The 25510-nt window shown below is 44.1% G+C and overlaps 1 protein-coding gene across 1 annotated transcript in view; it reads left to right on the top strand.

The window, feature by feature from the left end:
- Positions 1-25510, top strand: part of LOC121629681 (scavenger receptor cysteine-rich type 1 protein M160-like) — a 530109-nt gene that overhangs the window by 410534 nt on the left and 94065 nt on the right. Inside the window, exons 11-14 of the mRNA XM_041969398.1 lie at positions 2360-2665; positions 2759-3040; positions 9792-10097; positions 10191-10206. Of these exons, the coding sequence (XP_041825332.1) occupies positions 2360-2665; positions 2759-3040; positions 9792-10097; positions 10191-10206 (910 nt within the window). The remainder of the gene's footprint in view (positions 1-2359; positions 2666-2758; positions 3041-9791; positions 10098-10190; positions 10207-25510) is intronic.

Genomic DNA, 25510 nt, shown 5'->3' on the forward strand with positions numbered 1-25510 from the left:
CTAATGAACCCGCTCTCTCCTGCTTACAGGCTGTGCAGAATTATTAGGCAAGTTGTATTTTTGAGGATTAATTTTATTATAGAACAACAACTATGTTTACAATGAACACAAAAGACTCTTAAATATCAAAGCTGAATATGTTTGGAAGTTGGAGTGGGGCTCGTTTTAGTTTTAGTATCTTTAGGAGGATATCTGTGTGTGCAGGTGACTATTACTGTGCATAATCATTAGGAAACTTAACAAAACCCAAATATATACCCATTTCACTTATTTATTTTCACCGGGGAAACCAATATAACAACTCAAAATTTACAAATATACATTTCTGGCATTCAAAAACAAAACAAAAACAAATCAGTGACCAATATAACCACCTTTCTTTGCGAGGACACTCAAAAGCCTGCCATCCATAGATTCTGTCAGTGTCTTGATCTGTTCACGATCAACATTGCGTGCAGCAGCAACCACAGCCTCCCAGACCCTGTTCAGAGAGGTGTACTGTTTTCCCTCCCTGTAGATCTCACATTTGATGAGGGACCACAGGTTCTCTATGGGGTTAAGATCAGGTGAACAAGGAGGCCATGTCATTATTTTTTCTTCTCTTAGACCTTTTCTGGCGAGCCACGCAGTGGAGTACTTGGATGCGTGTGATGGAGCATTGTCCTGCATGAACATCATGTTTTTCTTGAACGATGCTGACTTCTTCCTGTACCACTGCTTGAAGAAGGTGTCTTCCAGAAACTGGCAGTAGGACTGGGAGTTGAGCTTGACTCCATCCTCAACCCAAAAAGGTCCCACAAGCTCATCTTTGATGATACCAGCCCATACCAGTATCCCACCTCCACCTTGCTGGCGTCTGAGTCGGAGTGGAGCTCTCTGCCCTGTACTGATCCAGCCACGGGCCCATCCATCTGGCCCATCAAGACTCACTCTCATTTCATCAGTCCATAAAACCTTAGAAAAATCAGTCTTATGATATTTCTTGGCCCAGTCTTGACGTTTTATCTTGTGTGTCTTGTTCAGTGGTGGTCGTTTTTCAGCCTTCCTTACCTTGGCCATGTCCCTGAGTATTGCACACCTTGTGCTTCTTGGCACTCCAGTGATGTTGCAGCTCTGAAATATGGCAAAACTGGTGGCCAATGGCATCTTGGCAGCTTCACTCTTGATTTTCCTCAGTTCATGGGCAGTTATTTTGCTCCTTGTTTTTTCAACACGCTTCTTGCGACCCTGTTGACTATTTTGAACGAAACGCTTGATTGTTCGATGATCACGCCTCAAAAGCTTGGCAATTTTAAGAGTGCTGCATCCCTCTGCAAGACATCTCACTATTTTTGACTTTTCAGAGTCTGTCAAATCTCTCTTCTGACCCATTTTGCCAAAGGAATGGAAGTTGCCTAATAATTATGCACACCTGATATAGGGTGTTGATGTCATTAGACCACACCCCTTCTCATTACAGAGATGCACATCACCTGATATGCTTAATTGGTAGTAGGCTTTCAAGCCTGTACCGGTTGGAGTAGAACAACATACATAAAGAGGATGATGTGATCAAAATACTCATTTGCCTAATAATTCTGCACACACTGTACATCAGACGCACCACTGCAGCAGGGAAGGGAGACATGGACGCCATGTTTCTGTCATCAAAGTCAGCGGCCAGAAAAAAAATAAAATATTAAAGCGCAATAACGGTGTGCGTTAACGCGCAATTATCTTCAACTCAAGTGTGAAGCAGCTGCGTTTAGAATCATCATCTCCAAATCTGAGACCATTGTACTCAGCCAGAAAAATGTGGAGTTTCCCTTTAGGTCGGGAATGAGATCCTGCCCCAAGTGGAGAATTTAAGTATCTCGGGGTCTTGTTCGGGAGTGAGGTAAGGATGTAGCAAGAGATCTAGAGGTGGATCAGTGCAGTGTTTGCAGTGATTTGGACTCTGCATCAGTTTGATGTGGTGAGCTGAGCTGAAAAGAAAAGCTCTAGATTTACTGGTCAAGAATACAAGCGGCTGAAATGAGTTTCCTCCTGATAGGTTGCTGGCTTCTCCCTTAGAGAGATGGTAAGAAGCTTGATCATCCAGGAGGAGGTCAGAGTGAAACTGAGTTATAGGTCTTTCTGACAGGAGACTCTGCCAGATGTTCCCAGTACCTTCGTGACACATTTGGGCCTGCCAGGCCTGACCAGCATCCTCCCCACCATCTGACAGAGGAACTGAAACTACGAAAGAATTCAGATTTCTTTGGTTCATGATTCCATCATCTGTTCTTCTTCTTGATGTGTAAAATGATCCATTTATAAAAAGTAGTTCCTCCTCATCATGGTGTAACTGTGTGTGTGTGATGGTGTGTGATGTGTCCAGACTCTGTCAGGCTGCTGAATGGATCGAGTCGGTGTTCAGGCAGATTGGAGGTGAAGTCTGACAAGACCTGGTCCTCAGTGTGTGAAGCTGACTTTGACCAGCAGGATGCAGAGGTGGTCTGCAGGGAGCTCGGCTGTGGGCCTCCTTCAGTCCTCCAGGGGGCGCTCTATGGAGAAGGGGAGGCTCCCATGTGGACCAAAGAGTTCCAGTGTGGAGGCCATGAGTCTGCTCTGCTGGACTGTAGAAGCTCAGACTCTGATAGAAACACCTGCTCACGTGGCAGAGCTGCTGGACTCACCTGCTCAGGTAGAAGAGGAGCTGCAGCTTTGATCTGCTTCATTTCTCTTCTCATCAAACTCACTTTGTTCTTTTACTGATGACTCTCTGATCTCTGTTCAGATCCTGTCAGGTTGGTGGGAGGAGCCAGTCGCTGTTCTGGTACACTGGAGGTGAAACTGGGAGAATGGAGACCAGTGGATGGTTATGGATGGACCCTGAAAACTGCAGCTGTTATCTGTGAACATCTGGACTGTGGTTCTGCTGTTTCTGTGGGAGAGAGAAAGGAGACCTCAGACAGATCTGTGTGGAGGATTAACTCTGCCTGTGTTCATTCTGGATCTCCCCTGAGGGAATGTGCATCACCAGGTCATGATGACTCCACTTTGAATCTCGCCTGTTCAGGTAAGTGTAGATGGCACACATAGCTTTGGTGTGATTGTCAACTGGTGGGTTCAAACCCAAAAGTGTGTCATGGCCTTGTTTTCAGTGGCCTCTCCACAGGCAAAATATTAAGGAAAATTTAAATGTTTTTTATTTTAAAGATAATTTTTATGCAGCGTAATGCTGTCTGTTTACAGTCCCCAACTGTAGGTGGCGATGCTGAGTAATATTAATTTGATACCCACAATTTCACAGCACAGAATAAAACACTTAAAGTTTCTTTACATTTACTAATTAACCTGGCTGCATGATATAAGAAGGGGAGAGAGCACAACATTTGTAATTAATGCTTTAAAAAAATAAATAAAATAATATATCTATATATAGTGCTGGGCAACGATTAAAAATTTAATCACGATTAATCGCATAACATGATGCGATTAATCGCGATTAATGGGATTGTGACGCACAAAATGTCTCTTTCCTTTAAAAGAAGGCCTACGGCTATATAGAGAAAATGCAGTAAATTTTGGTTTACAAACACTACATCAGGGGTCTCCAACCTGCATCTCTGGAGCTGCAAATGTCTCTCTGGACCTTCTACAATGCCTCTAAATACGTGGCTAAAATATTTTTTTAATCTATCTATCTTGTCATTAGATTGGAAACCAGGGACTTGTTTTCTTCTACATAATTTTCCCCAAATATCTACATCCCTTAGAAGAAAGTCTGTCTATCCTCTTTTTATAAAGGTTTTATGTTTTTTTTTTTTTTGTTTTGTTTTTTTTAAGCTAAAAATAGAATAGAATAGAATAGAAATAATGTATGTATCCCTTCAGAGAGCCCTCAGGGAAATTTGGGTAAATGGAAATAAAAATGTGGTTCTTTAAAAAGAACAAATATCCTATGGTGGCTCTTCATTAAAAATATATATTAAGTTTCCTTTTTGAAAAGTCTGGTAACATCTGCGTCTCTAAAGGAGTTTTATTTAGCTGGCTGAGGGAAAAATGGCTCTTTGGATTGGAAAGGCTGCAGACCCCTGCACTAAACACATAAACAGGTTTAGCAGCAGTTTTCTCTTTAAACAGCAACAGTTAAAATATTTCTTCATATATATTTAGAAAATCAAATATTTATGAGAAAGAAGGATGAAATGTTCAGGATTTTCTAACTAAAAGGTAAAAAGTCAGCAGGATGAATTTAAAGCTGTGAAGCTGCTTCCTTCTAAACACAGAAGGAACAATATGTGATGAATATCAGCATCAGGTGAACAGACAGAAAGCAGGATGAGAATCTCACAGCTTCTAGATGGTGAGGAGAGAGAAATATTCACAATATGCACAATAACTTCCATCCATGCACCTTCACTGCTTCATTGTCCACATTTCTGGCCTATAATTTCTCTAACCTTTGATTCTTAGCTTGACTGTTTATCTTCACCTCTGCACCTGCAGCCTGTGCTACTGAGAGTTAAGGGTTAATATTTTATTTCTCAGTGTAACGTCAGGTCTGTAGATGTAAATATAAACATGTGTGGTATCCACAGAAAGTCCAGAATCTCTGCTACCAGCTCAGTAAAACAGTTTCTGTCACCAACAAACACAGTTAAGACAACAAACAATTAAAAAGACAAGAGGGGTATTGCACGAAACCAAGATAAGGGATTAAGCCGGGATATGTTGGTTATCCTGGCTGAATTTAGCCCTAAGTCGGTTGCATGAAGCAGCTCAAACTAATCCCGGCCAAGTTACTGTGGTGATTTATCCGCTGCAGCTAGCCTGCTCCAGACCAGGCTAACTGCTCAGGCTAAGATTAATCCTAGCGAGTCACCTGTATGTCCAACGTCAATTCTGTGAGGAATTAATGTGTTTTACAGCATGTCCATGGTCTTCCTAAGTATGGCGCGTCATTTTAATCATCCAGTATTAAAATATTACATATACAGTCACTGTACATTTAATCCAAATCTGTTTGTAATCGCAACAGCCTTTTTATATGGATTCGAGTTGTAGTATTATTATTCTATTCTATTCTACAGTCATTTAGCAGACGCTTTTATCCAAAGCGACTTACATTTGAGAGTAAGAACAACACAAGCATGAATTCAAACAAGATGGGACGTCATAATTAAGTGTTAGTCAGACCGCTTTGAGTCCAGTTGGACCCAGGTGCTGTCGTGTAGTGCTAGTGCAGTGCATATAATTTTTTTTATTTTTTTTTTAGTCATTTTATTTAAATACAGGATCACGATTTCATCACACAATATCATCTTGGTCATAAGTGCATGATTTCATCAGGCCAAGTGTTATATTGCTATGCTAATGAAGACTGCTCGTCAAATTGCTGTCAGAGGTTTTATAAATATGTGTTTTATTGCATTAATTGAGATTACAAAACACAGCGGATGAGGTTACAAAGGTGTATTCAAAGAAATCCGTGACGAGGGCAATGTAGAATATTCAGGTCCAACTCCCCTTCACCTGTTCCCTTCATAATGGCTTGCCCTTTTTGGATGAGGATGTGCTGGACGAGGAAGCCCGCATCCTCAGAAGAGCATTCAGACGTGAACGAGTCTTCAGGGACAGGTCAGATCCCCTGGCCTTTGGAGATGACTATGTGATTGAAAGATACAGATTTTCGGGTGATGGACTAAGATATTTATGTAGGCTGCTGAGTCCAAAAATACAGCACCAGACAGCGCGAAGCCATGCCCTCACTGTACCACAGATGATCTGTGTCACATTGAGATGGCTTGCGAGTGGGAGCTTCCTTTATTCTGTGGGGGATGCAGAGAACCTCAATAAAGGAACCATTTGCCGGACAATCAGATGCGTTTGTCTGGCGCTGAAATCATTCAGCAATATATTCATCACCTTCCCTGGCCACAGAAGACCCCTCTACATCAAGGAGGAGTTTTACAAGATTGCAGGTAACCTCAATTTTAATGTGCACCCATTAGTTTCTAAGTATATCTGTCACAGTTGGATACTCACTATTTTTTGTTACAGCTTTCCCTAACATCATTGGGGCAGTGGATTGCACACACATAAGAATCAGACGCCCCTCAGGTGAACATGAGGGAGATTACATTAACAGGAAATCCTTCCACAGCATCAATGTTCAGGTAAGAGTGATTTGTGGTTATGACCTACATGAATCTGTTCTGTGCATTTAATGACCTTAATAGGCTACAACTAAATATTTCAGATGATCTGTGATGCTGACTGCCTTGTGAGCAATTTAGAGGCAAAGTGGCCTGGCTCAGTGCATGACTCTAGAGTCTTTCAGGCTAGTCCAATTTATGAGAGACTTTCACAAGGTAGCCCACACATTTGTACTGTAAGCACCTTGGACATTGTGTGTGTAACTGTTTTCTAAATTATATTTTGTATTATCAGGTGAATTCTCTGGTGTGCTGCTGGGAGATAAAGGATACGCCTGTGAGTCATTCCTCTTGACTCCCCTTGCAGATCCCCAAACCCCACCACAGCAGGCCTACAACCATGCACACACCAAGACAAGGGCTCGAATCGAGATGACCTTCGGCCTTCTGAAATCTCGGTTTCAGTGCCTGCACCACCTGAGGATTTCCCCGGACAGAGCCTGTGATGTTATTGCTGCATGCGTAGTACTGCATAACATTGCAGGCCTAAGAAAGGAGAGAAAATGCTCCCATCTTCCTGGACAACATTAATGGCAGACTTGTCAGGGAGCAATATATTGCAGGTTTCTTCACTTAATTTTTGGATTTAGCCCCTTCATTTAATAAAAGAGCTTTTCCTGTGTGAGCATTTTGTTTAGCACTGGTGGTTCTTTGAAATTCTTTTACATTCATGAAAAGAGGACGGACACCAATGTTCCAGTTCTTTTTTTTTTATTAAGCAGTCATTTGTCTTGGTTGCTTGGATCCTACGACAGCAAAAGTAACAAGGATTAAAACACTGTATTGCAGATATGGTTACTGTGTGCATTGAAACACTCACTTCTCTTTCTAGTTTCTGGATTTCCAGGTCCAGTTTTCGTGTCCAGCGTTTAATCTCTAGATCCAGCTCTATTTCTTGGAGCTTTCTCTTTTTGAGTCAGCTTTTAACATCTGCCAGCTCTTTCTCTCTCTCCAGGTGCTTTGCATAAAGTGTTCTGACAGTTTGTGAAGTCTGTAAAGGAAATGTCAGTTAGCACAGCAGGATTTGTGCATAACGTAGATGTACTTTAGCCAATACTCACAATGTTACCAGGCCGCTTAGGAGACTGTGCAGGATCCGGGTCCTGTTACACATTTTCTATTAGCACCACATCACTGACTTCATATCCTTCATGGAATAAATAAGCAGGCCAATCCCATAAAACTGACATGCCTCAAGCCTTCTGGACTCCACTGACACAGTCTCCTCATCTGCAGACGTGCATTCTGCAGCTGCAGATGTGCCTTCCCCCTGCCGTATACATGCAGCGAGAGGACTTGGATTAAGATTTCACAGAACATACCAAGCCTGTGATTTGGAGACACTGTACTAACCGGATCATCTTCTGGTGGCTCCAAAAGTGTAATTGTGTTCCCAGACACTGCAAGGTTATCCAAAGTCAGACACTATATTATATTTGATTGTGTTCCATGTGCAGTAGAATTGCAGTACTTTGTGTACCTTGTATGAAGCGGACAGTTTCTGTGGCTGGGACAGAGTCAGTTATTGTCCCTCCCTGGATCCCCTCCATCACTGGCCTCCCTTTATTTAAATGGAGGCCAGTTTCTCTGCTGGAGTCCCATCCTGGCTTGGTGGGCCGCCCCCTGTGCCAGTTCTATAGGCCTTTTTTTTAACTGCTACAATCAAGCAGACATTGAACATGTCAGCTCATCTATTCACCTCATTTGTTCACGGTTATCTACTTTGGAGTCACTTACCAGCCTGCAAAATATTCTTATATTTAATTTTTTCTTGCTGCCAGGTCCTTTTATGGCCAGACAGGTTTGTCCTTTATGAAGGACAGAAAGATAAAATAGATAAAAACGTTACATGAGGAAAATAGATTAAATGACACATTGTGGATAATTGTTTGCACCTAATCATACTCTACATTTCCTGAGTAACATGCATCTGCTTGTCACTCTTAAAGTATACAACAGTTAGTGGATTTGAAAAGTAACTCCTTTAATTGTAGCCTAATTATGACAGTTCCAGTGGAGCACTGTTTATTAATTGTACAGTTTTTGACTACTTACGCATTGAGCCGGTCGGCTATTGTCTGCCAGGCTCTCTCGCGTTCTTTACTTATGGCATTGGTATTGCCTTTTTTCCTTATAATATCCTTAACTTCGTCAGAGAACTCCGTCAGGAGCTGTTGTTCAGCGGCCGTGACGTAGGACGCGCGACTTTTATCCATTTCCCCATCGGTGATTCTGTGAGCGATCGCGAGGTCTGCTTCAGTATGCCGTGCACACGCACTTATCCCAACTATCTTCACCTGGCTTAACCTAGCCGCACCTTCTCATCCTGGCTCAGCAAACGTGCAACCAATTAAGCCAGGATAGGCCGCGCAAGCTAAGTCAAGCTGGGCTTGCTTAATTATCCTGGATTTCTTTATTCTGGTTTCGTGCAATACCCCTAAGGTACACAAAGTCCAAAAAAATGTAAACACAGATGATGTCTCCCCATGAACACGAACAAACCACTCCTCTACTGAAAGCTCACATCTCACAGATTCCACAGCTGGAAGTCTCATCTCGCTACGACCAAGATTCAGTGAACCAGAGACAGAAGAAGACCCAATTTATGTTTTACATTTGGAAAAGTCAGAAAGCATGTCTTACCTTTGCTGTCTTGCATCAATTAAAACCACATTTATTATAAAAAATAATAAATAAAGTTTCTCTTCCAAAAATCACGATGTTTTGCCATCTGCATGGATTTTGACGAAGAGAAACGTTGGTTCTTCTTCGTCTCGCTTAAGTTCCAAACAGAAAACGTCTCTTTATTCTAATGAACCCGCTCTCTCCTGCTTACATCAGACGCACCACTGCAGCAGGGAAGGGAGACATGGACGCCATGTTTCTGTCATCAAAGTCAGCGGCCAGAAAAAAAATAAAAAATTAAAGCGCAATAACGGTGTGCGTTAACGCGCGATTATCTTCAACTCAAGTGTGAAGCAGCTGCGTTTAGAATCATCATCTCCAAATCTGAGACCATTGTCCTCAGCCAGAAAAGTGTGGAGTGTCCTCCTAGGTCGGGAATGAGATCCTGCCCCAAGTGGAGAATTTAAGTATCTCGGGGTCTTGTTCGTGAGTGAGGTAAGGATGTAGCAAGAGATCTAGAGGTGGATCAGTGCAGTGTTTGCAGTGATTTGGACTCTGCATCAGTTTGATGTGGTGAAGAAGGAGCTGAGCTGAAAAGAAAAGCTCTAGATTTACTGGTCAAGAATACAAGCGGCTGAAATGAGTTTCCTTCTGAAAGGTTGCTGGCTTCTCCCTTAGAGAGAGGGTAAGAAGCTTGATCATCCAGGAGGAGGTCAGAGTGAAACTGAGTTATAGGTCTTTCTGACAGGAGACTCTGCCAGATGTTCCCAGTACCTTCATGACACATTTGGGCCTGCCAGGCCTGACCAGCATCCTCCCCACCATCTGACAGAGGAACTGAAACCAAGACAGAATTCAGATTTCTTGGTTCATGATTCCATCATCTCTTCTTCTTCTTGATGTGTAAAATGATCCATTTATAAAAAGTAGTTCCTCCTCATCATGGTGTAACTGTGTGTGTGTGATGGTGTGTGATGTGTCCAGACTCTGTCAGGCTGCTGAATGGATCCAGCCTGTGTTCAGGCAGACTGGAGGTGAAGTCTGACCAGACCTGGTCCTCAGTGTGTGAAGCTGACTTTGACCAGCAGGATGCAGAGGTGGTCTGCAGGGAGCTCGGCTGTGGGCCTCCTTCAGTCCTCCAGGGGGCGCTCTATGGAGAAGGGGAGGCTCCCATGTGGACCAAAGAGTTCCAGTGTGGAGGCCATGAGTCTGCTCTGCTGGACTGTAGAAGCTCAGACTCTGATAGAAACACCTGCTCACCTGGCAGAGCTGCTGGACTCACCTGCTCAGGTAGAAGAGGAGCTGCAGCTTTGATCTGCTTCATTTCTCTTCTCATCAAACTCACTTTGTTCTTTTACTGATGACTCTCTGATCTCTGTTCAGATCCTGATGATGTCAGGTTGGTGGGAGGAGCCAGTCGCTGTTCTGGTACACTGGAGATGAAACTGGGAGAATGGAAACCAGTGGATGTTGTTAACTGGACCCTGAAGACTGCAGCTGTTATCTGTGAACATCTGGACTGTGGTTCTGCTGTTTCTGTGGGAAAGAGAGAGGAGACCTCACACAGATCTGTGTGGAGGATCGATCCAGACTGTGTTCAGTCTGGATCTCGTCTGAGGGAATGTGTATCATCCGTTTTCCTCGATTTTTCCAACCTGGATCTCACCTGTTCAGGTAAGTCTGTCAGTGACATCACCTCTGACATCATCAGAGGTTGGTCAAGAAGAAGTTTCAGGAGATTTTAAAGTTTTTTTTAACCAGCATGTAAATAAGAGTGAAGTCCAATCAGAGTTCTGACTTTAGTTTAAAAAAACAAAACAACTGGACTGAATCAGTTTAAGAAATGATCAACACATAATTATTGATTATTTGTCTTATTTGATGTGAACCTGACGGACATCATGTGATCCACAGAGGTTTACCTCTGCAGAAAAAGTAAACTCACACCTGGATTTCTCCTCAGTCTGTTTGTCAATTTGGCCAACGATCCCAACAATTTTAAAAAAAAATAGGCGTGAGACTTTGGTCCATTTAAGCCTGGGATTGGCAAAATTTATTACATGTCTTAACCACCCTGTCAGCCACTTTCTAAAGAGCAACTAAGGGCTTTTATACCCTCCTGCTGCAGGTAATTAGCCGGAACCACCTGTTGAAGTGGGACTAAACTATACAAGTTTTAAACATATCCACAAAATATCTTACTTAAAATTACACCTGTAAAGCAAACATCATGAATTACATATATACATACTTAAACATAATCCACTTAATGATTTTACAACATGCTTCAAATACACATTTAATTTATGTAAACTACTTCCCACCCCTCTTCGTTGACATGGTTTGTTCTGAAAACTCTTAAACAGGAAATTAGGCCTACTTCCCTCTTTTACCTCTCCTGCCCTGCAATGAAGACAAGAGGTGAGTATTGCCATTTCCTTCTTGAGCCTATAGCTTTACACAATTAGACATAGATCAAAGTAAAAATGAGTATCAAAATATTGTTAAATGTTAAAATACTAATTTAAGTTCTCTTTTCCACAGGCAGGATGGCCAGCCCCCCTCTACAAACAAATAAACACTTTCCCCTGTTTTAACATTCAATAAAACAATGAATTAATCTGTGTGGTCTTCTCTAATCATTCCAATAATATTTGCAAGACTTGTGGTGGTGATGGAACCACCGGTCTCCCTCACGCTGTTAGATCCACAGCATCTAACATTAACACCTCACTTATTCCCAGCTGAGGACTCGGCCACATCCACACACAGAACCAATTATTCCCATGTTAAAATACGTTTTTCGTGCACACAAAGCTTTTCCAGGAAGGAGTTTGTCCACACAGATCCAGGTAGAACCCTGTAGCATCAACACCAGGCCTGTAGGTGGTGCTGCCACAAATGCTTTAAAACCTGGGAAGACATGGAGCATGCTCAGAGGCATTAAACCACCAGTAATAACCACGCAGCAGAAGGAGAAGAGGGAGGCCCGAACTCGTGCTCTTGCACAGATCTGGTTCTGATTCTGGTTCTGGCTTTGTTCTCAAGTCTCAGAACCTCGGTGGTTTGTGGTGAACTGGGTCACACTCACACCAGTTCTATTCTATTCTATTCTATTCTATTCTACAGTAATTTAGTAGACGCTTTTATCCAAAGCGACTTACATTTGAGAGAAAGTTTAACTAGATCCAAAGAACTTTACTCTATGAAACTGAACATCAGCATCTTGTGAATTTGGTTCTGAAAGTTGATGGTTGGATCATCAGGGTCCAGTAGAACCCGGGCTTTCCCAGAATAAAGACCAGGCTACATCCTGACCACTGATTGGAAATCATCAGATGTTAGGGCGTCAGTACATGTGAGCAGAGGCTGCAGTGGTTGTGACTGGAAAGATGGACAGCTGTTTTACACGCTGTGTAAGACCAAATAATCAATCAGCTTCAGAAGAGAATGAGAACGTCCTTATTCATTACTGAAACACAGCATGTAAAACAGCAGTGGTGTGAACATTGATAGAGGTGTGAAAGGTTTCTGGACCGAATGCATCATCGAGCCGTAAAGAAAGATGTGTCCAGGTTGTTCACTCAGAGGGAAAAGGTGGCGTCTGCAGACATATTCACTTTCTGCTTAGACGAAACGTAACAGAACCACTTAAACTCGTCCCTGTGTGGACCTTGATGTGTGTGATGAGCCAGGTGTGTGGGGGCGAGGAATGAGCCAGACCAGCTGCTGCACACGTCTAACCTGCAAAGTCATTCATCTGCAGCATCGCTGAGTCAGGCTTTAAATCAGCCTCTGATCGGAGCCTCCACACAATCATCTGCTCTTGTAATGGTTAGAAAATCCTTTCGTTAAGACACAAAGCGAAAGAATATAATAATGTAATACTGTTTGGTAAAAAAAAGTAATTTCCTTCAATCCACAATAGTGCTAAAAGGGAAAAAAGATATAATTTATTCCTTTGTAAAAGGAACTTGTTAGAGTTAATGCACTGTGAATTACTGAGAGAGTGATCTATGATCGACTACTCTGGTCTTGAAGTTGTAAAGCTATGAAGAGATGGATTAGAACAAAAACATGTAAAAAAATGCCAGTATGTGAATGTTTAGTTTATTTTTATTGCACATTAGTTTTCATGGAGTATTTTCCTCAAAGCTTGTGGTTTTGGAGTTTTATCTGTTGATGGTGTCTGAATGGATGATGCCTGAGTTAGTGGAGGGAAACATGTTGCTCCTGCTCGTCCATCACAACACTGGAAGGGACAGCAGTAACATCTGTTCTGTATTATTCCTTTTACAGGTTAAATCTTTACTTATTGATGCATTTTTATGTCTGCATTTATGTTCTCTGTGATTCAGGAAATAAGCTGAGGTAAAGCCTGTCTATAGTAAGTGTTTTAGGCTTTGTTTAAGTTTTACTCACCATAGTTAATAGGGAACAATATCACTTCCATGACACTGAAATTACTGCATTAATCCAAACTGATGTGAAAAAATACTTTTATTCCTTTCATTTACTTGAATTTGTGGGGTTTTTTTCCCCATCCATCATAACAGATTATGATGGATGGGGGGGGATTTTACTATCTGTAAAGCACCTTGAGTTGCTATTTGTATGTATGAAAGGTGCTATATAAATAAAGTTTGATTTGATTTGATTTGATCGATATTTCTCAACAATCGATCTTATGGACACTTTGCTCTCAGGGGGCCTGAGCTGGCAGTGACGATGTGGTTTGATAATAAACCAGTTCTGATGGCCTCCACTGTCTATGGGAAAGATCCAGAGGATATCTGTAGCAGATGGTCCAACAAAGACAAAGGTCATATTCAGGTCAGACGGCCAGCAGTAATCAGGGAATATAATGAAAACATGGGTGGTGTAGACCTCTGTGACCGAATGCTGAACTTCTACTGCATGTCAACCAGGACCAAGACGTGGACGTCACGTATGATGACGCATTTCTTTGATGTTGCCATCACAAATGCTTGGATACAGAAAACCATTTCAACATAATGAAATACTGGTTTGAACTTGAAACTTATCTTAAGTTAATTACTTCTGCTGAGGCTTTACCAAACGGCTTTCAGATATTTTCACCAATCTTCTGCTATATTTTCATTCAGCATTATGCTTTACATCTATTCTGGAAAAACGTCTATTTACTAGCTCTTATCGCTTTTATAACTATATTAATGCCCAAATAAAATGTACAATTAGAGAAGAAAACCTATGCAGACCTCAGTTTTCATCATCAACATGGCATTCATCACCGTGGATCTGTCCACTTCCATATTCTCCAATTAGTTCACCTGCTTTTCTCCTGCCAAAAACCTGACAATGCATTTCATGGTTATTCAGAGATTATTCACTAAATGAAGCCACAAATTTTCGTAATAAATTGACATCCATAGATGTATGCAAACTGCTCTTTCTTTAAATATGCTGCATCATTTGGGGCATTTCTTCAGTAGTGTACATTTTTCTTAGCTCTTTTGCCCACCGGGCAGGTTGTTTTCTCCAATCATGAATAGCTGTTGAGAATGATAAAATATTGTTAGACACAAGCTTCTCAGTGGTAATTTATAATACCTACTCCTTACTAATATTCCTGCTACAACTGCTAACATTAATAATAAAACAGCAATAATAGCAACCGTCACAACCAGCTCCAAAACCTGTAAGCTGCCTTGCTCTTTTATAGGTGTGTATGTGTCATGAGGCAGACAGGTTTGGACTCAGAAGATGACTCAGATACCCAGGGATAGGTTACAAACGTTTATTGTAATACAAGAAATGTGCAATCCAGTTCTTCTCTGGTCAGGCTTCAGCAAGATGAGATCCAGCGGGTGAGGAGGGAATCTCACGATCTGAGCCAAGGAGATCCAGGGGGAAAACTGCTGAGCAAAAAGAGATTAGAAGCTGGATAATAACCCGCAGGTTGGATTGCTGACCAGGATGACAGCGTGGGGACAGGGAATCCTTGAGGGGGTGAGGGGAGTAGTCCGTGATCCGTTATCCAAATCCGATAATCGATTCCAGAGGTCCGAGAGCCAGGAGATCCAAACAGAGACAAGCAGAGTACCAGACAGGGGGCAGGCTGAGACAGAATCCAAATCCAAAAAGCGACTGGGTCAACAACAGACGGGCAAACAGGCAGAGAAATCAAGGCTGGAAGCGTACAGGGTAGAACCAAGACGATCTGGCAACTAGGAGAAGAAACAGGCAGGTATATAAAGCGCACAGCGCAGGTGGAGCGCATCAGCAACCAAGCCAGCGTGCTGAGCAGATGCCTTCAGGGTAGCTGGGGAAAACGGGCTCCGAACCACGGAACATGACAGTACCCCCCACAAAAGGGTCGGCTCAAGACGACCCACCAGGCTGACCAGGGAAACGACGATGGAAGCGGGCCCGGAGCGCAGAATCCACCACGAAGCGAGCAGGAATCCAGGACCTCTCCTCGAGGCCATAACCAGCCCAATCCACAAGGTACTGGACGGAGCGGCCCGAGCGGCGGGAGCGCAGGATGCGGCGCACAGTGTAAACAGGACCCCCACCCACGACCCGGGCGGGCGGCGGTGGCCGGGAGGCGGGCACCAACGGACAGGAGATGACAGGCTTGACCCGGGAAACATGGAACGTAGGATGAATCCTCAAGGTCCGCGGGAGACGAAGGCGCACAGCCGCCGGATTGACGACCTTTGCAATCGGAAACGGCCCCACGAACCTGGGAGCCAGCTTCCGACATTCCAGGTGCAGGGGAAGATCCTTGGCGGCCAGCCAAACATGTTGACCCACCTGGTAGGATGGGGCAGCCCGGCGCAGGCGGTTGGCCGCCAACTGGTAGCGCTGAGAAGTCTCCAGAAGCGCAGCGCGAGCGCGCCGCCAGAGACGGTGACAGCGGCGGACCGCCGCATGCGCCGAAGGAACCCGGACCTCCACCTCCTGAGGAGAGAACAACGGAGGTTGAAACCCATTCACGACATGGAAAGGCGACAGCCCAGTCGCCGCGGAGGGCAAAGAGTTGTGGGCATACTCCACCCAGGACAGGTTGCGGGACCAGGTAGAGGGGTTGTCAGAGCACAGACAGCGGAGACAGGTTTCCAGGGTTTGATTAGCCCTCTCCGACTGACCATCAGACTGGGGATGAAAAGCAGAAGAGAGACTGACCTGGATCCCCAACAGACGGCAGAATTCGGCCCAGAACCTCGAGACGAACTGGGGACCCCGGTCAGAAACTACATCCACCGGGATGCCATGCAGACGGAAAACATGATCAGTCAGGAGATCCGCTGTCTGCTTTGCAGTGGGCAGCTTAGGGAGAGCAACGAAGTGGGCCATCTTGGAGAACCGGTCAACAATAGTCAGTATTACGGTCATGCCATTGGATGGAGGAAGGCCGGTAACGAAATCCATAGCAACATGGGACCAGGGGCGATGAGGAACGGGCAAAGGGCGCAGAAGACCAGCAGGACGCAGTCGGGACGTTTTGGATCGGGCGCAGACAGGACAGCCAGCAACGAAGTCACGCACATCTCGGCGACAGAGAGGCCACCAAAACCTCTGGGACAGCAGGTGGTGAGTGCGCGTGGTTCCGGGATGGCAGGCCAGGCGGGAAGAGTGGCAGAACACCAAGACCTTGGAGCGTAGACCAGGAGGCACAAACAACAAACCCGGTGGACATCCATCTGGGATGCCTGCAGTAGCTTGAGCCCGACTGACCTCCTCCTCCAGCTGTACCCGAGTGACTCCCAGACGAACACGGGCAGGAAGGATGAAATCCTCAGCTTCGTCTGCATCCACCCCCGGGAAAACAGTCTGACGAGAGAGAGCATCAGGTTTAGCATTCTTGTCTCCGGGACGGTAAGCGAGGGTAAAGTCAAATCTGTTAAAAAACAGGGCCCAGCGGGCCTGTCGCGGAGAAAGCCTTTTGGCCGTTCGGAGGTACTCAAGATTCTTGTGATCGGTCCACACCAGGAACGGTTCGGCGGCGCCCTCCAACCAGTGACGCCACTCCTGTAGCGCCAGTTTGACCGCCAACAGTTCCCTGTTTCCAACATCGTAATTGCGCTCAGCCTGGGTCAGGGTCTTCGAATAGTATGCGCAGGGATGCATTCTAGAATCGTCTGGACTCCGCTGAGAGAGGATAGCTCCCACACCGGAGTCGGAGGCGTCGACTTCCACCACGAACTGGCGAGAGGGATCAGGAGTGCGCAGAATGGGAGCTGTGGTAAATGCGTCTTTGAGGTGACTGAAGGCTGCATCGGCTTTCTCATTCCAGACGTAGGGATTCTTGACCGACGTCAGCTGATGAAGGGGGGAAGCAATGACACTGTAATTGTTGATAAATCTGCGATAAAAATTTGCAAACCCCAGAAACCGCTGCAGCTGCTTGCGACTGTTTGGCGTGGGCCACTCATGCACAGCGGAGACCTTGGAAGGATCCATCTCCACACCCCCCGCCGAGATGATACTTCCCAGAAATGAGACCGAAGGACGATGAAACTCACATTTCTCCGCTTTTACGAATAACTGATGCTGGAGGAGGCGTTGCAGGACGGTTCGGACGTGGAAGACGTGTTCATCGAGGTTCCGGGAGAAGATGAGGATGTCATCTAAATAGACAAACACAAATGTATTAAGCATGTCCCGTAACACATCATTGACAAAAGCCTGGAATACAGCGGGGGCGTTGGTCAAACCAAAAGGCATGACCAGGTACTCATAGTGACCGTTGGGTGTATTGAATGCCGTTTTCCATTCGTCCCCCTCGCGGATGCGGACCAGATGATATGCGTTCCGCAAATCCAACTTAGTGAAAACAGATGCCTGCTGCAAAAGATCCAGGGCGGATGACATGAGGGGCAGGGGGTAACGGTTCTTCACAGTAATCTCGTTGAGTCCCCGGTAATCAATGCACGGTCGCAGCGTGCCATCCTTTTTATCCACAAAAAAAAATCCCGCTCCGGCAGGAGAGGAAGAGGGACGGATGAGTTTGGCCGATAAGGAGTCAGAGATGTATTGTTCCATGGCTTTCTTTTCAGGGGCAGACAGGGAATACAGACGGCCTCTGGGAGGAGCGGTGCCTGGCAGGAGATCGATGGCGCAGTCATAAGGGCGGTGTGGAGGGAGAGAGGTGGCTCTGCTCTTATTAAATACTTCCTTTAGGTCGAGGTATTGGTCTGGTACCTGCGAAAGAATGGGGTAGTTGGTCTCTGTGTCTTTTCCAACAGAACTAACAGGGGGAAATGATCGGAGGCAGGTGGTCAGACAGTTTGTGCTCCAGTTTATAATTCTGCCATTCTGCCAGTCTATCTGGGGATTATGAAGCTGCAACCAGGTGATGCCGAATATGACCGGGATCTGAGGAGAGTCAATGACCAAAAAACTGAGGTTCTCATAATGACATTTATCCATAACCACCGCCACTGGTTCGGTTCTCATAGTCACCTGGTGAAGAAGATGGTCGTCCAAAGCTCGGACCTGTACAGGGTTTGACAGAGGGGAAACACGGAGGCCCAGCTGCTCCGCCAGATTCTTGTCTATAAATTCAGAGTCTGAGCCGGAGTCAATAAAGACAGAGAGTTCATGTTCTTGTCCTGCTACGGTCACCAGTATGTGGAAAATTGGTCGTGAGACGGATGGATCGAGGAGCGTTCGGCTCAGCAGGGTCCGCCCGTCCCCTGCTGAGCCCCTCCTTTTACTGGACAGACGCGGACCATGTGACCTGACTGACCGCAGTAAAGGCAGAGTCTGTGGGACATTCTCCGTTCTCTTTCTGCTTGGGATAGTTTGGAGCGCCCGAGTTGCATAGGTTCTGCGTCAGGGACAGAAAAGGGAGTGGCCCCTTTGACAGGGGGTGGTAAGGAAGCACTGGGAAATGCAGGAGAGTGGTTTGGGTCCCGGGTCCCTCTTTCTCTCCTCCTATCTCGGAGTCGTTGGTCGATGCGGATAGAGAGGTCGATGAGGGCGTTGATATCTTTTGGCGGGTCCCTGGCTGCCAGCTCATCTTTAATGCGCTCAGAAAGACCATTGTAAAACGCATCATAGAGGGCAGATGCGTTCCAAGAACTGTCTGCCGCCAGGGTCCGAAAATCTATGGCATAGTCCGTCACTGCCCGATTTGCCTGACTGAGAGAGAACAGGTTTCTGGATGCTTCCTTCTCGGGACGAATAGGGTCAAAAACCCGACGCAGCTCCTCCGAGAAGCTCTGAAAATTGCTGATGACAGGGGAATTCCGTTCCCATTCCGCAGTTCCCCACAACCTGGCTCTTCCTGACAGCAGGGATAGAACAAAGGCCACCCTGGCTTTTTCTGTAGGAAATGATGAAGGTTGTAATTCGAACTGTAGGGAACATTGTGTCAAAAAGGCCCGGCACTGACCTGGTTCTCCCGAATACCTCTCTGGCGGCGCCATGCGGGGTTCAAAGCCCGGAACAACTGTTGGGGAACTCACAGGTGGATGGGTTTCAACGGGAGCAGAAGGGGTCAGCTGGGAGATGCTTTTTGCCAGAGACTTGACCTGTACAATGAGTTCGTTTAAACCCGCTTCCTGTTGACAAATAGCCCCCTCAACCTTGGTACGCCAATCCATGGGTTCTGAGGAGTCCATTGTTTGGCCAGATCGTTCTGTCATGAGGCAGACAGGTTTGGACTCAGAAGATGACTCAGATACCCAGGGATAGGTTACAAACGTTTATTGTAATACAAGAAATGTGCAATCCAGTTCTTCTCTGGTCAGGCTTCAGCAAGATGAGATCCAGCGGGTGAGGAGGGAATCTCACGATCTGAGCCAAGGAGATCCAGGGGGAAAACTGCTGAGCAAAAAGAGATTAGAAGCTGGATAATAACCCGCAGGTTGGATTGCTGACCAGGATGACAGCGTGGGGACAGGGAATCCTTGAGGGGGTGAGGGGAGTAGTCCGTGATCCGTTATCCAAATCCGATAATCGATTCCAGAGGTCCGAGAGCCAGGAGATCCAAACAGAGACAAGCAGAGTACCAGACAGGGGGCAGGCTGAGACAGAATCCAAATCCAAAAAGCGACTGGGTCAACAACAGACGGGCAAACAGGCAGAGAAATCAAGGCTGGAAGCGTACAGGGTAGAACCAAGACGATCTGGCAACTAGGAGAAGAAACAGGCAGGTATATAAAGCGCACAGCGCAGGTGGAGCGCATCAGCAATCAAGCCAGCGTGCTGAGCAGATGCCTTCAGGGTAGCTGGGGAAAACGGGCTCCGAACCACGGAACATGACATGTATGTGTGGGAGCTGTCGCCTTTCTATGTGCTTGTCTGGGTTTGATCCCACCCAGCCCTTCAAGAACTAAATCATGTAAAAATAGACAAGGAAATTATATTTTATATCATTTATTTTATTGTTTAAAAAACAAACTAAATAAAAATAAAACAAACCAAAGAATAAATAAATAACATTTTTAGAGATTTCTATAAAACATGATATAAATCACAACTAAACACAACAGATGAGAATATTGATCCATTTCGTAGTAACATCTGCAGTAAGTTGTGTGACCAGAGTGGCTGTTTTAACTAATTAAATATGGAAAATGCAACATAATGTAACTTAATGGTTAACTCTTACCAACTAACATAACTGAAATCTAACAAACCAAACTTAATTTCCCATTAAAGGCTTGTGTGTATGTGTGTGTGGGGGTGTGCTCTTAGAATGAGTGGGAGTAGATAAGGAGGGGGGGTCATCTGGGGCTGGTGGCGGCTCATTGGGGGGGTTGGTATTAATGCACGCTGGTGGCAGGTAAGTGACGCTAATGCTGTAGGTGACGTAGTTCCGGGGGAGACGGCAGATTCAAACTAGGCGCCCAAACATTTCTACTTTCATTTGGTTGTATTTTGTGCCAACCTAATTAAAATATTCTTTAAAGTAGGAAAATAGTGTCTTTAAAAGGTACACTCTGGAGCACAGCGGGGAGGATTTGGCCAGCCTGACAGATTTTATAGATCGTTGTTACGACAGAATCGTCATGGGGAAACCAAACAACACCTCCACCCCCTCCACCTCATCTAAATCCAAGAGACAGCGAAATGAGGATTCACCTGGAGCTATTTCACCACCGGGGAACGACTCAACAGATGTTCTGATCTCCATAGATAAGAAACTCAGTAGTTTTGATGCGCGTTTGAGTCTGGTAGAAATTCTCCACAAAGAGTTCCAGGCGCTACGTGAATCATTAGAATTCAGCCAGAAGCAGGTGGAAAGTCTGGCTGCAGAAAATGCCGGTCTCAGAGAGACGGTAAAATCCCTCACCGAGGGCTTGACCCGTCTCTCAGATGAAAATAAGAAGATCAAGGAAACGGTGATCGATCTGCAGGCGCGGAGCATGAGAGAGAACCTGGTATTTGCAGGGATTCCAGAGCAGACGGAGGAGGACCCCGAGACCACGGTGAAAAACTTCATCAAAACCCACCTGAAGCTCCCAGAGGAAACGGTGAAAAACATCTCCTTTCACAGAGTCCATCGGCTCGGCGGGAGGAAACCCGGGTCCAGCAGACCAAGACCCATCGTAGCGAAGTTCGTCAGCTTCAAACAGAAGGAGCAGGTGAAGAACCAGGGCCGCGAACTGAAGGGGACCAACTTCGGAGTAAACGACCAATATCCGAGAGAGATTCTGGACCGACGGAGAGTCCTGTTTCCCATCAGACGGAAATCTATGGCTAATGGCGCTCGCGCTGTCATCGCGGTGGATAAACTGTTTATTAATGGACAACTGTACCGCGACCCGGACGTCACTCCGTGGCTCTTCTGATCCCAGGTGCTGTATGTCAATCTCTCCAAATGATCACTCTTAACTCGCCATTATAGTTCACTGACAGTAGAACACACTGCTCGTCTCACCACAGCCTCTACATCTAGATCGATGTATTTTTTTCTGTTTTGTTTTTATATTTCACACAAATACTTTTCTCACTTTTCACTATCTTTCACGCTTTCACTGTTAATTGTAATCCAGCTCGTAATATCAGCAGCGCACGCGGCCGGTCGAAAAACCGTCAGGACGCACAGCCGCACCATACATGATAAATATAAACACTCGCGTTTTATGTATGAGAGAACACGCATTAAGGTACATATACGGACATTTAACATACGGACAAACGCGCGCAATCAGGCTGCATGCAAACACGCGCGAACACGCAAGAGGGGCGCACAAAGACACACGCGTCAGTAACACGCATGAAGCATTAAACCGTTCACAATAACCATGTTAAAAATCGTCTGTTGGAATGTACATGGAGCCGGTTCCAGGGAGAAGAGGTTGAAGATCTTTAATAAATTACAGGAGCTGCAGGCTGACATTGTCTTACTACAAGAGACTCATTTAACAAACTCAACCATAGATCTTCTTAAAACAGCTCAGTTTCCTCATGTTTACTCAGCTTGTTACAATTCTAGGCAAAGAGGAGTAGCTACTCTTATTAATAAGAGACTAAATTTTGACATAGATAGCACAGTAGTGGATCCGGAAGGCAGATTTCTGATAACTTTATTATCTATTTGTAATATCAAATTATGTATTACCAATGTATATGGCCCCAATGCAGATGATCCCTCCTTTTTCCACTCCCTGTTTGCTACACTCCAGAATTATTCAGATAACAGAATAGTGCTAGCTGGTGATTTTAATGTAGTCTTGACTGAACAAGATCGCTGCAGCACATCAGGTAGTCATCGAGTCTGGCAGTCGTCAGAAACTATCAAACAGTACATGAAGGATTTTGGTCTTTGCGATGCTTGGCGCTCTCACCATCCTAAACTAAGAGAATACACCTTCTTCTCTTCAGTTCACCACTCCTTCTCTAGAATAGATTATATATTAAATAGTAACTCACTAATGGGCGACATTTCAGAGACTCAGATACATCCAATCAGCATTAGCGATCACGCACCAGTTTCATTCACTCTGAGAAACAAAAATAATAAACCGATTGGTAAAAGCTGGAGATTTAACACCTCTTTATTGAAAGATCCTGAGTTTATTGATTATTTTAAAAAAGAATGGTCAATTTATATAGAAAAAAATGACATGCCTGAAACTTCAGCGTGCCTCCTTTGGGAAGCAGGAAAAGCAGTAATGCGAGGGAAAATAATTTCCTTCTCCTCACATAAGAAGAAGAAGGAAACAGCAAGAGTTTTAGAATTAGAACTCAGGATTAAATCATTGGAGGAGGCTTACCGCATTTCCCCCGAAGAGCACACAATGAATAATATAAGGAAAACTAAATTGCAGCTTAAAGAAATTATAGATAAAAAAACACAGTTTTTAGTGCAAAGACTTCGCTTGGAGAACTTTGAACATAGTAACAAATCTGGAAAGTTTTTAGCAAATCAACTAAAAACAAACAAGGAGAAAACAACAATCTCCTCTGTTAAAGATCAAGACGGAAACATCAGCCATGACTCAGACAAGATAAATGACACGTTTAGAAGCTTCTATAAAACATTATATGAATCACAGATTAATCCAACAGATGAACATATTGAACAATTTTTAAACAACATTAATCTACCAAAACTAAAAAATGAAAATAAAATAAATTTAGATGCACCTATTACTGTAGATGAACTCCACGAAGCTCTCCAACATATGCCCAACAATAAAGCCCCGGGTCCAGACGGTTACTCAGCAGAATTTTACAAGGAATTCTGGACAACGCTAGCTCCTACATTTTATAATATGTTGTTAGAAATACAGGAAAAACAAAAAATACCGCAAAATATGAACTTAGCTAATATAACACTATTGCTAAAACCAGGCAAAGACCCCACACTTCCATCCAGTTACCGTCCCATATCTTTAATAAATGTAGACCTGAAAATAATTAGTAAAGCTCTTGCCAGAAGGATAGAAAAAATAACCCCTCTTATAATACATCCGGACCAGACAGGTTTTATAAAAGGTCGACATTCATCTACTAACACACGTAGACTAATTAACCTCATTGATTACTCTACTTTACATAATCTAGAATCCACAATCATTTCTCTAGATGCAGAAAAAGCCTTCGACAGGGTAAACTGGAAGTTTCTATTTGCAACACTAGACAAATTTGGGTTTGGACCTTCTTTCATAGAGTGGATTAAAATATTATATAATAACCCAAATGCATGTGTGAAAACCAACGATCAAACTTCTCCAAGCTTCCGCTTACAGAGAGGCACCAGACAGGGCTGCCCACTCTCCCCCTCACTTTTTGCCATTTTCATAGAGCCGTTAGCAGCTGCTATTAGACAAAATACAGAAATTAAAGGAATCCAGGGCAAAAATATAGAACATAAAATAAGTCTTTATGCAGATGATGTATTACTCTTCCTTCAGAACTCACAAACATCACTCTCTGAGACAATCACAGTTATTAATAAGTTCTCATCAATATCTGATTATTCTATTAACTGGTCTAAGACTACAGCCATGTCCATCAACTGTGACCTACAAAACATCCCTAATATCAAAATACAGACAGGAAACATTAGATATTTAGGTATAAATATTTCCCCCAGATTATCAGATTTAACAAAATTAAACTATGTTCAGCTACTAAAAACAATAGAAGATGATCTATTACGGTGGAGGCGCTTACCCATCTCAATAATGGGGAGAGTTGCCACCATTAAGATGATGATCCTACCTAAAGTTAATTATTTATTTTCAATGATACCCACTAAACCCTCCACCAGTTGGTTTAAATCTCTGGACTCTTTCATATCCAAGTTTCTTTGGAAAAACAAGCCGTCACGTATCAGTCTTAAAACCTTCCAGCAGACTAAAGATAGAGGAGGACTGGACCAACCAAACTTTAATAACTACTTTATAGCTAACAGGCTGCAGTACATCTCCAAGTGGCTCAAACCCAGTTATCTGGATGAGCCGTGGCTAGATGTGGAGCAGGCTTTGTGTGAGGACTTAGTCATCTCTGACCTGCCGTTCATCAGCTCAACCATTAAACCATATAAGTGCTTTAAAAGCCTTAACATCCGTTTTTCCTTAATGGCTTGGTGGGAATTCTGTAAGATAACCAGATCTTCCCTCTTTCCATGTAGACTTACACCCATCTGGAACAACCCTGACATCCTGCAGAACAAAAAGATGATAAACTTCACTCAATGGAAGACTAAAGGAATACAACAGTTAGGACAGATAATAGAAAATGGAAACTTTGTATCTTTCAACACAATTGTCTCACAGTATGGAATCAACAGCAATAAATTCTTAGAGTACCACCAACTAAAATCAATTATGTGTAAGAAGTATACCCCTGTACAGTTAGACTTGCAGCTTCCTGTCAGAATAGCAGAATTCCTGAATCATAATACTCCAAAATTATTATCAAAAATATATAGATTACTTGCAAAGCTAGAAGACAGGATATCTCTCCCAACTTCAAAATGGGAAGATGATTTATCTAATAACTTTGATCAGAAAAGATGGTCACAAATATGTTTAAACACGTTTAAAATGACTCAGAATTCAAATATACAACTAATACAATTTAAAATTCTCCATAGAACTCATTATACAGGACACAGGATGTTCAGGATGGGCCTTTCACCATCAGATATCTGCCCACACTGCTCTGAGAACACCTCTGATAGCTACATCCATGCGCTGTGGTCCTGCACACCTGTCCAAAGGTTCTGGATTAAGGTGTGTGAAGATCTCTCA

The sequence above is a fragment of the Melanotaenia boesemani genome, chromosome 19 (assembly GCF_017639745.1).
Source record: "Melanotaenia boesemani isolate fMelBoe1 chromosome 19, fMelBoe1.pri, whole genome shotgun sequence".
Classification (NCBI taxonomy): Eukaryota; Metazoa; Chordata; class Actinopteri; order Atheriniformes; family Melanotaeniidae; genus Melanotaenia; species Melanotaenia boesemani.